At 43.3% G+C, this 17924-nt stretch overlaps 1 protein-coding gene and 2 pseudogenes across 2 annotated transcripts in view; all 3 read left to right on the forward strand.

The window, feature by feature from the left end:
* RGS20 (regulator of G protein signaling 20) overlaps positions 1-3658 on the forward strand; it is a 60137-nt gene extending 56479 nt beyond the window's left edge. For both annotated transcript variants that reach the window (XM_045286313.1, XM_045286308.1), the window contains exons 4-5: positions 144-378; positions 2836-3658. In XM_045286313.1, coding sequence (XP_045142248.1) covers positions 144-378; positions 2836-3018 — 418 coding nt within the window. In that variant the 3' untranslated portion in view covers positions 3019-3658. The remainder of the gene's footprint in view (positions 1-143; positions 379-2835) is intronic.
* Positions 3659-10884: 7226 nt separating this feature from the next.
* LOC101660932 lies at positions 10885-11888 on the forward strand (annotated as a pseudogene).
* Positions 11889-14065: 2177 nt separating this feature from the next.
* Positions 14066-17571, forward strand: LOC101638957 (annotated as a pseudogene).
* The last annotated feature ends 353 nt before the right edge of the window (positions 17572-17924 follow it).

Here is a 17924-nt window from a genome sequence, read left to right on the forward strand (position 1 = left end):
TCATGGTAGTGGGGGCGGGGAGGAAGCATTTAGGAACTAGAGGAAAGTTGTATTTTTCATCGTTGCTACATCACTCCCTGGAAAGTCAAATTAATTTTCAATAACATGGTTCCCCTCCCCTTTTTTTCTGTTCGTCTATTAAGCGCAACCCCCACTCTGGAAGAAGTCAGTGCCTGGGCTCAGTCTTTCGACAAGCTAATGATCACTCCAGCAGGAAGGGACACTTTCCGCGAATTCCTCCGGACAGAATTCAGTGAAGAAAATATGCTTTTCTGGATGGCTTGTGAGGAACTGAAAACAGAAGCTAATAAAAACATGATTGAAGAGAAAGCAAGAATAATATATGAAGACTACATTTCCATTCTTTCTCCGAAAGAGGTGTGTGAGCAATCCAAGATTCTCCCCAAAGGGGTCAGTTGGTAACATTAATCCCTTAAGTGCCTAGTTGTGCATAATACAGCTGCTTCTAAAGGGACAGAGGAGTCCTGATTGCATAGTGGGTACGAGTTGGGCTGGGCTCCACAAAGTCAGCAGTTCGAAGCCACCAGCCACTCTGTGAGAAGAAGATGGGGCTTTCTACTCCTGTAAACAGTTACAGTCTCAGAAACTCACAGAGTGGCTATGCGTCGGCATCACCTCCATGGCATAGAGAGTCCACTGTACATACTGAGAGTTACTTTATCTACCATGGATAGTAAGGGATTTTGACCACAGTCCCACAGAAGTCTCCAAATGCGCCTTAACCATTGTTAACAAGTTTGATATATAATTCATGTACCATATAATTCAGTGGTTTAAACATATTGGAAGGAGTTGTGCCATAATCACCACAATCAATCTTATAACATTTGTTTTCATTCATGTACCCATTTTTACTATTATTAGCTCCCCAGGACTCCTGGGGGTATAGTGCTTACCTTGGGCTGCATTGCAAAAGGTGAGCAGTTCAAAACCACCAGTTGTTCTTCAGGAAAAAGAGAGCTTTCTACTCCCATAAACAATTACAGTCCCGGAAACTCACAGGGGCAGTTCTACCCTACCCTATAGATTTGCTATCAGTCAGCATCAACTGGCTAGCAATGAGATTGGTTTGGAGTTATTATCCTCCATCCTCCCTTGTCATATTTCTAAGGAACTATATTAATCTATTTACTAATGCTATTGTGTTAGGCCAGGTTAGACTAGAGAAACAAATCCAGAAACACGCATATGTGTATAAGAGAGAGTTTTATATCAAAGAGTAATTGTATATTCAGAAAACATCCCAGCCCAATCCAGATCAAGTCCATAGGTCTGATATTAACCCATATGTCCGATACTAGTCTATAAATTCCTCTTCAGACTCATGCAGCACATGCAATGGTGCCAAGTGCAGGGAGATCACAGGCCTGTGGGTAGAAAGTCCTGTGGATCCAGTGGTCGTGGAAGCATCTCCAGGGCTCTGGCTGCCATCAGCGTGGCTCCATGTGGGTTGTCATCAGGAAGGTGAAACCGAGAGAGAGTTCCCAAATCCTCAAGAGAAGGCCATGCCCACTAGGAGGGATCAGACTGTGACCCCATTGACAAAGCTAGACTCCACCCCTTCATTCTTATTTATTAAGTTGACATGAAATTATGTAACTACCACACCTATGGACTTACATAGTCTGGGTTTCATATAAAGAAAATTTAAAAAAACAAAGCAAAAGAGAAGTGACAACAAAATAAACACAGAAAGACCTCAAGCCAAGAGAAAGCAGAAGGTAATGGAAACAAGCCTATCTATTGCAGCTCTGTTAAGAATGGTTGGCCAGTGGTAAGCTGGGCACTTAAGCAAAATATTTTTAAAGGTATTTTTGCTTTAAATACTAAGAGCATCAGTAATACAACACCGAGGCTGCAACGGTTTTCCCTGGTATATCATTCTTTATGTCAGTGATTTTAGGGTAAAAGTGGTTACGTTTCAACTTCTCAGAGCTTTACTGTTTACCTACAAATCTAAAATCTAGGATGTTAGGTTGGTCTCAAAATTAAATGCCAAGTAGCTCAGATTACAAAATTATCCGTTCATCCTCTTTCTCCTCTGTAAGGATAGCAGGGGAACGAGACAGCACCTCTCCTGTCCCGGAGCTCACTCCCAAGCATGCAGAGGGTGGTGGAACACCGGGCAGTGAGTGTGCTACAGAAAAGCGAGTCATCAGAAGTATACTGGGGTCAGGATGCAGAGAGGGACCTGGGGAAAACTGTAACACAAGGCAGTCTCACAGAGCACAATGTGATGAGGACATCCCAGGAGGCAGAACTCTATGGGCCAACAATACAGGCATGAGATCAATATACAATTATAGATAGGCCTGCAGTGGGATGTATTTCCAAACTCTTGGAGCTGGTAGCCTGAAGAGGAAGAGAGCCTAGAAAATGTACAAAGCAGAAGAGCGAGCACCTGATTGACTGGGGTCCTGCTGAGGGTCCCTCATTTTGTCCTGGTAGCCCTTAGATTTCAGTCTGGCGATACAAAGAGGCTTCACACCGGTGATGAGAAAATTCCATCATCTTTTAAGTCCATCTTTCCATGAACTTTCTGAAGCCCCTGGTGGGCACTGTACTTATTCAAAGCCAGTTCCCCGAGAGAACGATGAGACTGCTCTTGTAAAGCCTTACAGTCTCAGGAACCCTAGGGGACCCCAGTTCTCCTCTGTTCTGTAGGACCACTATAAGTAAGAATCACTTTAGTGGAAGTGGTGAACTATTCAGTTCACCTCTTCTGGTGAGATATTTTTAAAACACAGAAAGAGCGATGGGGTGTGGGAACTGGCAAAGGGAAGTATCTAATGCTAGTATTGTTTCTATCAACAGGTCAGCTTAGACTCCGGAGTACGAGAAGTCATCAATAGAAACATGTTGGAACCATCCCCGGACATATTTGATGATGCCCAACTCCAGATTTACACCCTCATGCACAGAGACTCTTATCCTCGGTTTATGAACTCAACCCTCTACAAGGACTTGCTCCAGTCCTTATCAGAGAAATCCATCTAAGCATAGGACTTTTCAAATACCCTTATTGCTAATGAAATATTCACCCATAAATACGTGTAGAACAGAGAATATAGAGTTAGTAGTCTCATCTCTTGAAGAAATACTCAGGCTACTTTAATAATATGCTTCCTTCTCCAAAGGAGAACGTAAACTGCAGCTTCCTTGCATGCTGTTTTAGAGGGAGAGAGTGGAATAGAACTTCTTTATAAGGGTAATATATTTACATGTTCAGTAACTGTAGTGTTTTCTCACCAGCAGAGACTACACTAGAAGACTCCATACTACCCAAGGCATGTACATCCCCTGGAACAAATGAGACCACTGTTGTTTTACATGAGTTCAGTTACGGAGTATTCTCCCCCAAAAGAAAGTTTATTCAGGGTTTCTCTCTGCACCACCACCCCCCCTTATCAGTGTCATTACTGAGTCCAAATTCAAATTTTATAGACAGGTAACCAATATTTGTAATAATGATACTCCACTTTATCTTAGAATATGTATATGTAGATATACGTGTGTGTTAATCTTTACATTGTTAATGTAAAACAGTGCGCTCTGAAGTGGCCCAACCTCAATATTTGTAAGAGAAGCAATACTTAGGAAATTATTTCATTAAAAATTTACCATTATTTTAATATCAGAATTTGACAAGATGAAGAATGAACTTTTCTGTTCAGTTTGGTCATATTTCTAACAATGCTTTAAAATAAGTATGTCTGCTTTTATTATTGACCGTATCTGGGCATTTTCACTCATTTAAAAAAAAGCACATTGTGATAAGAGTTGTACAAGCCTCCAATAAAATTATTTTTAAAAATAAAATAATAAAGCACAATAGATTTACCTCAATCTTTATCTTTTACTCAGATATAAAATATTTGGGAATCTCAGGGGGCATCTAGGCCCATTGGTGTGGCCGACAAAGACACCGTTCTACATCCAGACTTGATGAATAATTACTGGGGTCATTTGTAAGTATTTATCTAAGATGTAACACAAGGAAGAGTACATAAAAACAAACAAGTGAAAAACTAATCCAAAGGACTAATAGATCACAAAAACCCCAGTCTCCCACTACCAGGAGACCAGAAGAACTCGAGAGTGCCCAGCGACTTACTACAATCTACTGCTCTAGACAAAATCACATAGACAGTCCCAGGCAGCTAAGGGGATGTCCAGTTGCCTATAGATGGGCTTTAGGTCCCCACTCCACGCTCCCCCCCACCTCATTCACAATGATATGATTTTTTGTTCTTCGATGCCTGATACCTGATCCCATTGATACCTCGTGATTATACCGGCTGGTGTGCTTCCATGTAGGCTTTGTTGCTTCTGAGCTAGATGGCCGCTTGTTTATCTTCAAGCCTTTAGTACCCTAGATGCTATATCTTTTGATAGCCAGACACCATCATCTTTCTTCACATTTGTTTATGTACCGTACCCGCTTTGTCTTCAGTGATCATATCAGAAAGTTGAGTATCATGGAATGCCAGTTTAATAGAACAAAGTATTCTCGCATTAAGGGAGTACTTGAGTGCAGGCCCAATGTCCATTTGCTACCTTAATATTAAACCTATAAATATGTGCACACATATCTATTTCCCCATCATCATATATAAATATATTTACATATATACATGCATGTATTTAGACCTCTGTAAATGCCCTTTGCCTCCTAGTTCTCTCCTCTATTTTCTTTTACTTTCCTCTTGTCTCACTATCATGCTCAGTCTTCATTTGGGTTTCAGTAATTCCTCTCCAGTACACTGCCCTTGATCAATCCCTACCAGGCCTCTTACACCCTCCTTGCCACCAATTTTGGATCACTTGTTGTTTCCTTATCCCTGGATTTGTTAACACCACTTTTTTTACCCGACCTCCCCCTTTTCCATGTCCCCCTAGAACCGTCGGTCCCATTGTTTTCTCATCCAGATTGTTTATCTAGCCTATCTTATCTAGATAGACCTGAAGAGACAATAATATGCACAAAAAAACAAGACAGAGCAAAACAAAGCAACAAAAGAAAACAAAACAACAACAAGAAAAAACAATGACCAAAAAAAACAACAACCCTGTAAATAGTTCATTAATGCTTCCTCCCCCCACTATCACGATCCCAATTCTACCTTACAACTCTTGCTAGACCAAAGAATGTACACTGGTACAGATAGTAACTGGAAACACGTGAACAAGTGAATTCAGGGCAGATGAACCCCTCAGGAGTAGTGGTAAGAGTGGCAATACCAGGAGGGTGGAGGGAATTACTGAAACGCAAATGAAGGCTGAGCATGATAGTGGAACAAAAGAAAAGGAAAAGGAAATAGAAGAAATAATAAAAGGAAATAGAGGAAAGAGCTAGGAAGCAAAGGGAATTTATAGAGGTCTAAATAAAGGCATGTACATATGTAAATATATTTATACATCAGTATGAGAAAATAGATGTATGTGCATATATTTGTAGGCTTAGTATTAAGGTAGCAGATGGACATTGGGCCTCCACTCAAGTACTCCCTCAATACAAGAATACTTTGTTCTATTAAACTGGCATTCCATGATGCTCACCTTCCCGACACGATCACTGAAGACAAAGCAGGTCAATAAGCAAATGTAGTGAAGAAAGCTGATGGTACCCAGCTATCAAAAGATATAGCATCTGGGGTCTTAAAGGCTTGAAGGTAAACAAGCGGCCATCTAGCTGAGAAGCAACAAAGCCCACATGGAAGAAACACACCAGTCTGTGTGATCATGAGGTGCTGAAGGGATCAGTTATCAGGCATCAAAGAACAAAATATTATATCATTGTGTGCTCACCTCCCCGATACAATCACTGAAGACAAATGGGTGTATAAGCAAATGTGGTGAAGAAAGCTGATGGTGCCTGGCTATCAAAAGATATAGCTTTTGGGGTCTTAAAGGCTTGACGGTAAACAAGTGGCCACCTAGCTCAGAAGCAATGAAGCCCACATGGAAGAAGCACACCAACCCGTGTGATCACCAGGTGTTGAAGGGATCAAGGTATCAGGCATCAAAGAACAAAAAATCATATTGTGAATGAGGGGGATTGCGGAGTGGGGACCCTTCAAAGCCCATCTGTAGGCAACAGGACATCCCCTTACAGAAGGGTTCTGGGGAGCAAACGAGCCAGTCAGGGTGCAATGTAGCAATGATGAAACATAGTTTGTTAGTTCCTAAATGCTTCTCCCCCACCCCCCAAACTATCATGATCCCAATTCTACCTGGCAAGTCTGGCTAACCAGAGGATGTACACTGGTACAGATAGGAACTGGAAACACAAGGAATCCAGGACGGATGATCCCTTCAGGACCAGCTGTGAGAGTGGCAATACCGGGAGGGTGGAGGGAGGGTGGAAGGAGGGTGGGATAGAAAGGGGGAACCAATTACAAGGATCTACATATAACTTCTACCCTGGGGAATGGACAACAGAAAAGTGGCTGAAGGGAGGCATCGGACAGTGTAAGACATGACAATAATAACTGATAAATTATCAAGGGTTCATGAGGGAGGTGGGAGCGGGGAGGGAGGGGGAAATGAGGAGCTGATATCAAGGGCTCAAGTAGAAAGCAAATGTTTTGAGAATGATGGTGGCAACAAATGTACAAATGTGCTTAACACATTGGTTGTAGGTATGGATTGTGATTAGATGTGTATGAGCCCCCAATAAAACGATTAAAATAAAAAAAGAAAGAAAAAGAAATTTGTTAATTCCACTTGCATATAGTATATCAATTATAGCAGATGTGTGAGGGAGTGAACTTTTTAATATGACTCTTCTACCCATATCTCTGTAACTCCTTCTAAATGATTGGGTGGAATTAGGCAAATATGGCGCATGTGACACTAATAGAGGGATTGGTCTGTTTTAGTTGCCACCCCCCTGAATATAAGGATGAGCCATCCTGGCAATATGAGAAAGAAATCTCAAGACCATTGGAAGAAGCGCCACCCAAGCAGCATGTTCAAAACATGAGTCTGAAGTATCAGAGGTCGAGACCAAGGGCACCAGAGGCCATGGCAAGGAGGCCATGAAACAGAACAGAGAAGCATTACCAAGATTGTAAGTCTGTAAGGCAGAGAAATGATCTCACTTCCTGGATCATGGAGGCAGAGGCCAAGGGACCCCAGAACTGCAAGGCTGAGGGCGGGAGAGAGATTTCACTGCTGACTGAGAGGAAGTGCTGCTGTCTCCTTAATGTTTTCTAATCCTGACTTGTGGAAGTCTATTAATTCTCCTAAGAAAGTTCCAAAGAAACAAACTCGCTATCGATTGAATGCTTATTCAATGACCCTGAAGGACAAGGGAGACCTGCCTCTGTGAGTTTCCAGACTAACTCTTTACAGGAGTAGAAAGCCTTGTCTTTCTCCCTCGTAGGGGGTGGTGATTCCAAGCTGCTGATCTTGCAGTTGGCAGCTCAGTGCATAAGCACTATGCCACCAGAGTTTAAACCAGGGGGTCTTCAAACTTTTCAAACAGGGGCCAGTTCACTGTCCCTCAGACCCGCTGGAGGGCCGGACTATAGTTTTTTGTTTTTTAAAACTATGAACAAATTCCTATGCACCCTGCACATATTTTATTTTGAAGTAAAATAACAAGTGGGGCAAAAACACCTGGCGGGCCAGATAAATGTCCTCGGCGGGTCACATGTGCCTCACGGATCATAGTTTGAGGACAACTGGCTTAAGCACTCTTAATTGCCCATGAGCTGTGTGGCCATTGCAACAACTTATCAAACCCAGCGTTGAAGTAGAGTGCCCTGGGAGGAACATCTGGTGTCAGAATAGGGTAGGTATGTCTGACCTCTGCCTCCTGGCAATAGGGAAGCCTGAGGAGGTCACATGTGGCCATCCCCATGCTAATTAAGACAGGAGCATTCTGACTACGCATCCCAAGTCATTTGTTCCTTCTTACACTAAGACCACAATTCAAAGGCTTCGATTCTTCAGGCTTCCTTCTTTAGCGTCCACCTCTCTCATGCTCGTGAGTCAATGGCATAAAGGTCAGGCACATCTCAGTTCTCAAGGGGACATCTTTGCGTTTTAACACGTTAAGGAGAATTTTTGCAGCAAATTATCCCAGTGTAATAAATAATGTTATTTCTTGACTGCTGCTTCCAAGGGCGTCACTGTGGTTCCAGGTAAAATGAAATCCTGATGATCTAAATCTTTTCCCTGCTTAACGTAATGTTGCTTATTGGTCCAGTTATGAGAATTTTGCTTTATATTGCGATATAAGCCGTATGGAAGGCTGTAGTGTTTATTCTCCATTGGTACCTGCTTCATGTCCTCTTACTTTCAACAAGCAAAGTTGCATCACCTGCGTATCGCGGGTCGTTAATGAGCCCTCCTTCAGTCCTGATGCAGCATTCTTCTTCATAGACAGATTCTTGGATTATTTGCGCAGTCTTGACGTAGGGGGAAATCATTATAAAGTTAAAGAGTGAGGAAAGACTATTTCACGTGGCAGATGCAGTAAAGAGAAAAAAGAGGTGAGAACAAGCTGACATAGCATCAAAGCTATGTCTGAGTGAGTCCAAAGAGGAATACATGATCATCTGTTTATGTACAGAGTTGGTAGCAGTTTGATCATTTCAGTAGATAAGCTACTGTTTACGTTCTGCAAAGGTCTTTGCTAAAACCTTTGGTAGTAATGACAGTCAGGAGGGGCCTTTTGTGGATCGAATTGGGGAGGACAAAGGAGATAAGGCGTTCCGTTCACATATCTTGAGGAGACTCCTTCAATCTCCCTTCCTTATTCTTTGTGTGTGTTCTAGCTTCATCTGTCTTCCCATAGGCAAACTGTGCCTTCCTGGATCATCGACGGAGATTACTCAGGGAGTCCTGGTGGTGTAGTAGTGACTCTTTGGGCTGTGATCCAAATGGTCAGCAGTTCAAAACCAACAGCAGCTCCCCGGGAGAAAGACTGGATTTTCTACTCCCGTAAACAGTTACAGTCTTGGAGACCCACAGGGGGTTGCTGTGAGTCAACATGGACTCAATGACAGTGAGAATGCCCATCCCTGTCTCCTTGTGGCTTCAAATCACCAGTTTGGCAGATAGATAGTGAATATGGGGCACTCAAAATGGCATTAGGACAATTTCAATGCTTAGGAGATAAAACTGGGGCTCTGGCTGGAGTGCCTTTGGTTTTCAGCACTACCAGGAGATAGAGATTGAATAAGCATGGTGAACGGCTGTCAGGTCATTGTGAGTCAGAATTGACTGGATAGCAGTGAGTGTTGAGTTGGTGAAGGGATACAACCCTGACACACACCATTCTTGATTTTGAACCGTGGAATATGCTTTGTTGTTCAGTTTGAACAACTGCCTGTTGTTCTACGCACAAGTTACGCATGATCGGAAGTAAATGTGCTAGAACTCCCCTTCTTTGTGTGTTATGATCCTTTTCACAGACAATGAAACACAAGTTAAAAACCTTTCTGGTATTCTCTGCTTACGGTCCCATCTGACTTCAGCAATAACATCCCTCATTTCACATGTTCTTCTGAATCCAACTTGAATTTCTTACAGTTCCCTGTCAATGTCCTGCTGCATCTACTCTTAAATTGTCTTCATCATAGTTGTACTTACATGTTGATATTAATAATGTTGTTTGATAAGCTCATGCATATTGTTGGATCACTTTTCATTAGAATAGGCATGTTTAAAGTTGGCTAAGTAGCTGCTTCCAAATTTCGTGACATAGACGAGAGCTTCAAGTGTTACATCCACTGGTGGGATTCAAAGAATTTAACAACCAATTTACTGCCCGAATGACCATTTCAAGTATAGAAAAATGATATGCTGAAAGGTAGCTTAGTATTCCATACAATTAAATAAGAACAATAAATTAGGTACACAAAAAACTAGATTGTGTTATAAAAAAAGTTTTTTAAATATTAATGAAAAATATCCAAAAATACCTGACCAGCAAATAAATAAATCTCTTAAGATATTTCCATATTGCTTCTTAATTGGTGTTGTCACTTGCGATATTCTTTACTTTTATCCGAGCATAATCGGTTGTATGATTTCTCCTTAACCACCTTTCACTGTAGGAGTAGGACCCCATTCCTTTAGAGCTGGGCCAATTGGACAATAGTCACTGTGTCTGACATGTTAGAAACAATCTCCTTCTCTTCTCTGAGAGTATTGTGTTCATCTTGGAAAAAACCCTTTCTGTTTCTGCTGCATTTACAGCAATTGTGCTGACAATACTTTTAGCTCTTTGAACACTTTTGGGAATTGTATGGTTCACTCTTAATATCTTATGGGGATGAGGGGCTTCACACAAAGCTGAAATGAATGACAACACGTCACCTTCTAGTTGTTTGGCACTTTTTCTCTTTACATGATATGTTTGTTTACAGAAGCAACAAATGCAAGGGAATAAAAATGAAGTATTTCATCAAAAGTATAACAAGTTTTATGAAAGTGAATGAAATAAATATGACAAGCATAGTTCCATTGCTTTGAATATGTGGTTGTGTGGATGAACGTTAAAAAGAGTCAGGTACGTAAATTTGGGATTTCCACGTTAGAGCTTGCAGAAACCCACCAAATGGGAACCTACCTACTCAACGGCGACTACGAGCAACAATCTGGATAAAATCGAACAGTCACCCAATCGATGTTCTCAAAGTAACCTCTGATGGCACAGTTAACAAATGTGAAGTAACAAGCCCAAAGGAGTGCCGTGGAAAGACAAATAAATAAGAAAAAGTCAACATCTTAAAACGGTTAGTTATTGAACCTGAAAAATCTTTAATTTGGACATCGGTGTGCCTACTCCTTTCTGCGTGCATACGCCACTGAGGAAGCATCGTTCAGCCTTTTCTCCCCACCGCAGTCATGTCGAAGTCAGAGTCTCCTAAGGAGCCCAAACAGCTGCAGAAACTCTTTATCGGAGGATTGAGCTTTGAAACAACAGATGAGAGTCTGCGGAGCCATTTTGAGCAATGGGGGACCCTTACGGACTGTGTGGTGATGAGAGATCCAAACACCAAGCGCTCCAGAGGCTTTGGGTCTGTCCCTACTCCACTGTGGAGGAGGTGGACGCAGCCATGAATGCACGGCCACACAAGACAGAGTCGTGGAACCAAAGAGGGCTGTATCACGAGAAGACTCACAAAGACCAGGCACCCATTTAACGGTGAAAAAGATCTTTGTCGGTGGCATCCAAGAAGACACTGAAGAGCACCACCTATGAGATTATTTTGAGCAATATGGGAAAATTGAAGTGATTGAAATCATGACTGACCGAGGCAGTGGCAAGAAGAGAGGCTTTGCTTTTGTGACTTTTGATGACCATGACTCCGTAGGTAAGATTGTCATTCAGAAATACCACACTGTGAATGGCCACAACTGTGAAGTACGAAAAGCCCTGTCGAAGCAAGAGATGGCCAGTGCCTACTCCAGCCAAAAAGGTCGAAGCGGTTCTGGAAACTTCGGTGGTGGCCGAGGTGGCGGTTTTGGTGGGAATGACAACTTTGGTCGGGGCGGAAACTTCCGCGGCCGTGATGGCTTTGGTGGCAGCCGCGGTGGTGGTGGATATGGCGGTAGTGGGGATGGTTATAATGGATTTGGTAATGATGGCAGCAACTTTGGAGGTGGTGGAAGCTACAATGATTTTGGCAACTACAACGATCAGTCTTCCAATTTCGGACCAATGAAGGGAGAGAACTTTGGAGGCAGAAGCTCTGGCCCTTATGGTGGTGGAGGTCAATACTTTGCCAAACCACGAAACCAAGGTGGCTCTGGTGGCTCAAACAGTAGCAGTAGTTATGGCAGTGGCAGAAGATTTTAAATGACTACCAGGAAACACAGCTTAGCAGGAGAGGAGAGCCAGAGAAGTGACAGAGAAGCTACAGGTGACAACAGATTTGTGAACGCAGCCAAGCACAGTGGTGGCAGGGCCTAGCTGCTACAAGGACTGTATTTGTGACTAATTGTATAACAGGTTATTTTAGTTTCTGTTCTGTGGAAAGTGTAAAGCATTCCAACAAGGGGTTTTAATGTAGTTTTTTTTTTTTTTTTTTTTTTGCACCCATGCTGTTGATTGCTAGATGTAATGGTCTGATCATGACGCTAAATAAATGTCTTTTTTAAAAAATCTTTAATTTGGAGGTTAATAACCATTCGGAATTGTGACTTTTCCCTCCACAAAAAGGATTAGGATTGGCATTACGAAGAAACGAACAGGTCAGATGACTTGACCACGCATCTGCAATGACTAGCATGATACTGAGTTTAGGACCTCAAAGCTCTTTTCAAATTAACTGGAAATCTTAGTTGCACTCTCATGGGTTTTGATGTTCTGATATTAGTACTTTTATGTGGACATGATTATACAGTTACTTAATTCATATATTCATTCGAAATACATTCAAGATTAAAACTTTTTTTTCCCACTTGTCTGTGACCAAAGCCTATGTCAAACTACCATAAATAAAACAGAACTTAATTGGGTGGTTTGCTGAAGAAGAAAGTTCAGGATAGTTGTAGCTTGCAAAAAGCTGCATTGAGCTAGCCAATGCTAGGAGGCGTCTCCCTAGAGCTCAACTTCTCTAAGCCTTATTCCACAGAGAGTCTCTACATATGGGAGCTAAAGGGTGGCAGTCGGTGCCTGCTAGTTTAGCGCTCCAGCATAGCACAGGTGACCACGAATAAGCCAATTCACTAACGCCACGTTACAGAAGAGAAAGAGAGAGAGGCTTATTAGAAGGTGACACTAGCCAAGAGTCCAACAGCAACACAGGCTGCCTTAAGAGAATCTTACCTTTAATCAGACTGCATGGTAGTTCTATACATTTTACTTTAGGATTCACATTGGGAAGTCATGTAATGTTTTACATGAACTCAGGTTTAAAGAAAACCATGGGAAATAATTATTAAGTTCACCGCGAAGATTAACGGAAGCCAGACCGGAGAGAAGAAAAAGGGGGAGTTTGTTCTGCGCTTCCCAGGAGGGATTCAAGGAGTCCAGCAGGGAGGGAGAGGGGAGATGGGTGAGAGAGAGAAAGAGATGGGAGCCCTGAAGTCCCAGGCGAACTCCACAGCCCCCAGTGGGGGGACCCGAAAAGTCATGCTGATCTGTGGTGGAGAGCGAGTTTTAAGCTGGTCAGGGGGTGGGTAAAGCAATAAAGGGAGTGGGTAGAAACCTCAGGTGGGCAAATAAAAAGGACTGGAGAGGATTCTCAGCTTCGGGGACTTTAAATGGGTCTCCATCCATAAAAATTCCGAGGCAGGGTGGTTCTTTGATCATTCAGTTTGGCGCCCAGGCAGGTGACTCCTGGCCCCTGGAATTATTGGTCTGATAAGGACAGGCAGGCTTTTCCCAATATCCTCAGACCGATCCCTGACCCATCAATAAGTACTGACCATGAGCAAGCAAGCAGACAGAACAGTAAGGTTCTTAAGTTTAAGCCAGTCTCAGGTTATCTCTGTTGACTACCCAGATGGCAAGAATTAGCCTTTTGGTCGCGAGCAGTCAGGCAAATAAGAGAAGATTCTCAAGAGTGTTCTGGTCCTTTCAGGAGACAACTTCAACCTATTTGATTCTGAGCAAGTTATTAAGAAATCCACAGAGACTGCGGTGAAAACAAGGCAACCATGATGTGAGTTGGGCTAGCTACAAAGGAGAAGTACATTGAGGCTGCATGCTGTGTTCACGTGGTGTTCCTAAGGAAAAGATGGGGTCAAGGTAGAGCACTATGAGTGACTATGAGTCACCAGGGTCACATGAAAGGTCCGTGCTCCATGTTCCCTGGTCTCTGAATGAATAAAAAAAGATGTTTAGAAATCCATGGGAGACAAAAAGTAGAGCTACACCATTCCACTGCAGTGCCCTCCTGCCTGAAACTTCTGTTATCAGCTATACTTTCACAATAGGGTTGTTTTGCACAAGTAATTTGGCTATTTAAGGGGGAACAATCTTTTGATTTCAACGCAGTTGGGTCATCCATTATGGAAAGATGATTTAATTTGATTGTATGGGATAGCATATATAAAAATGGCTTCTATCGTTGAAGTCATGACCATTAAGAAAATAAAGATAATAATTGCCTGTCTTATTAAAGCGCCGAGGGAGAAGAACCAGAAAAGGGTAAGTCATTTGCGGTAATCAAAAGTGCTTTCATTTTCCGTTTGCCGGTTGCAAAACAAGTAGAAGAAGACCCAGGTCTCCTGGGGTCATTTAATAAGAAAGTTGCTGCATCGCTTTGAAGATTAGAACACCAAAGAACTCTCCCGAGACTTGTCGAATTTATTCCTTTAAATCAGGGGTTCTCCACCTTCCTCATGCCGACCCTTTAATACATTCCTCATGCTGTGGTGACCCCCCCCCACAACCACAAAAGTATTTCCATTGCTACTTCATAACTGTGATTTTGCTACTGTTATGAATCATAATATAAATATCTGATATGCAGGATGTATTTTCATTGTTACAAATTGACCATAACCACAGCTGAATATAAAAAAAAATCAGCATCCAGATTAAGTTCCCATAGTACAGATTTTTTTTTTTTTCCGTAGTTGATGATTTTACAGTATGGGATTTTACCCAGTAATTATAACTCATGAAGTGTCTGTCATTTCACCTCCAATACTGCTGCTTTCAACACAGTGGCTGCTTTAAACAGAGTAGCCGCTTTCAACACAGCAGCTGCTTTCTACACAGTGGCTGCTCCCTACATGTGTGACTGGTCCGCATAAGTACATTATGGCACCAACCCTGTCACATACGCCTGTGTTTGTACCGGGTGTATGTGATGGAGTTGGCGCGATGATGTCATCACGCCAGTACTCATGTAGGCGTATTTGCATGTGGGCGCATCCGCCTGGAGCGGTGTCTCAGTTCCTAAGACCATCCAAAATATGTGTTTCCGATGGTCTTAAGTAACCCCTGTGAAAGAGTCGTTCGACCCCCAAAAGGGTCGTGACCCTCAGGTTGAGAACCACTGCTTTAAAGTCAAGGGTCTGAAACATTACCAATCAGGAGTTATATACCCTATTTCTGAAAGTCTTTAGTCGTGGTCATAAAACTTCAGACAAAATGTCACCTCATGGAGCTTTCTCTTCATTGCCTCCCTGGCACAGCAAGAACTGTAACACACTGATGTACTCAAGACAAACTTCATCTACTCCACGAGGACTCACTAGGTTGTGGGAGTTCTGCTAAGGTGCTACAGCTATTGTAATGAACAAGTTTCCTACAAAAACCTGTCAACTTTACCAATACTAAGTTATAGCCATTGGTTATCTAACATAACCTTAGTAACAACACTTTCCCCAAACACTTTTCTGGTACATTTGACTAGCTTCAATTGCTTAAGCTTACTTCAATGTAATATTTCCATTTAGACCCAGGTGCTTTGTAACTCTGCTCTGTTTCCTCGGAAACACAGCTGCAGAGTCAGTGATGACCACAGAAACCTAAGCCACACACATACACACACACACACCACACTCCTTTCAGTCTATTCCAACTCATATAGACCCTACAGAACAGGGGAGAACTGCTCTGTAAAGGATTCCCAAGACTATAAATATTTTTGAGAGCAAAAAGCCTTATCTTTCTCCGATAGAGTGGCTGGTGGGTTTGAACCATTGACCTTGCAGCTAACAGCCTAATATGTGACTACTACACCACCACGGCTCCCTATGGAGCTAAGAGAACTGAACAAATCATCTACACTAGCTATGAGGTGGGTGCGCTGACGGTGGAGAGGCAAACGATAGTGAGGCTGAAGGAAGAGCCTACCTAACTGAGAGGAAGCTGCACACTCTTCTGAAGGCCTGGGAGTCCTGTGGGAGCTGGGAAGAGGCTAACACAGCCCAGAGCAGGCACGCACGGCAGACAGTAGGATCTGCTTACTTGCATACCGAGGAAGGGAATGTGCACTGCTCCACACCAGGGAAGATTTCCAGACTTTGACTATCTGATGCCCAATCCTGGTCTGAAGTTGTCCTCTGTTGATCCTGATCCCAGTTGTCCGCTGTTACATCCTTAATAAACTGCTTTATCTCTAGGCCTGGTCTGTGAGTTCTGTGGGGCCATGACAATCAGGTATCAAAACCAGCAGAGAAGTAGAGTGCCATGGGAGGGAGGGATGGTGTCAGAATCAGCATAAAAGTTGTGGAGTGAAAGCATGTCTGATCTCTACCACACGGCAATCGGTTTTAGGTTGATCCTGGTCATTGTCCTACAGAAGTCAGATTCTGATGCTACTTGTGATAGGTCAGTTTGTGTCCAGTTGGCTGGGCCAGGAGTCTTGATGATTTGGTATTTAAGTCTTAGTAATCCCCCCTGTTGCTAAGTAACATGATATAATCAGCACCATAATGGTGTCTGCTGTGAGCAACCAATCACTTGTAGAAAATTAGGGTGAAAAACAACCCCCTTACACAGATTATATCCCTGATCAAGTTTCCTCAGGGGTGAGGCCTACTAATAAGCAGAATATGCTGACTCATATGGACTTATGACATTGACTATTGAGGCAAGATGTCCCTACAAGTGAAATAGATGAAAACATACTAGATATTTACTTGACCCCCTGGGGACACAGGCCAAGTGCTAAACAGCACTGGGGCATTGAATCCTGTGTCTTGAAGGCACACAGCATGTTCCAAAGGCCATCCCAGAGGGATCCGATGTGGAAACTCCACTAAGGGAATGAGACTCTACCTCAAACACACCTGTAACCTGAGGAGTTTAAGACTGAAATTACATGGTGTGTGAAGCAGCAGAAGACAACTATACCAAGAGTATTGAACTGGCGGTAGGTGGACCAACATTGCCTTAGTGCATCAATGCCCTAGTTGCTGTATTAAGATATATTATTCTGGCAGACCTGTGATTGACATTGCCAGTGAATATTATTGTAAATTTTGCCTGACAGCCAACTCCCATTGTTTGTGTAAATAGCATCCAGCCGTGTAAAGATTCATTCTGTCCAAGTGAATAAATCAGGCTTGGTCATACGTAGTTAGCCTACAGTGGTTCAGCCTCCCTCTCTCAACGGTGTTTTACATGTGGTCCATGTGGGCCAGCACGGTGGGCTGTAGCACAGGGTACCCGTGGCGGAGCTGCAGCAGCTCCACAGGCCGGAGGCAGTGGACTCCACGGTGACGAGTCTGGAGAGCGAGAACATCCGAAGTTGCAGGGTGTCATGTGCCAATGTCGCGCCAGCTGTTGTGAGGACAGCCTGGTGTCCATGCGGCAGTTGCACAGTGCATTGGGCGCTGCCATGCGCCACTCGTGCAAGCCCAGGCCCTGGTGACCAGCGAACTGGAGAGGTCCCAGGAGCCCCTGGCCTGGAGTACCATGCACTGCAATGACAAAGCCAGAGTCCATGGATGCCGGGAGTAAGGAGCTGCAGGTGAAGCAGCAGCTGGAGGGCTGTGGCCAGATGTGTGCACGGCCTCAGGCCTCTCCTCCCGTCCGGGACCAAGGAGATGAAGGAGTCCCTCAGCCACTGCAAAATAAATGTCTGTGCCAGTGGTCATTGGGGGTCAGGGCACGAATCTATATAAAAGAGAAGAAAGAGAATTTGGGTCTTTTAAGGGAATTTTATAAAAGAAGAAAAAAAAGGATAGCAGCAAGTTTAAGGAACATGTCCCCTGGTTCTGGACACTGGCTCTCATCAATTCTGGTTCACAGGAAGTGAAGTGGGGAAAACGGGTGCTGTGATTGGGGCTGGAGGTGAGACGAGCGAGTTCTATGGAGCCGACATGGGTTATGACAGGTGCTTATCCTGGCCCTTGGTCTCTCCCCTTGCTGTACCAAGCCAGAGCCGCCCTGGTTTGTGCAACAAACCAGCCTCCAGAGTCTCCAGGGACCAGCAGGCTGGCACATTACCTCCTGTCTAAGAGCGGGTGGACATTTC

Source organism: Echinops telfairi, unplaced genomic scaffold (assembly GCF_000313985.2).
Source record: "Echinops telfairi isolate 266 unplaced genomic scaffold, ASM31398v2 ScPeMD7_1;HRSCAF=3_0, whole genome shotgun sequence".
NCBI classification, from domain to species: domain Eukaryota; kingdom Metazoa; phylum Chordata; class Mammalia; order Afrosoricida; family Tenrecidae; genus Echinops; species Echinops telfairi.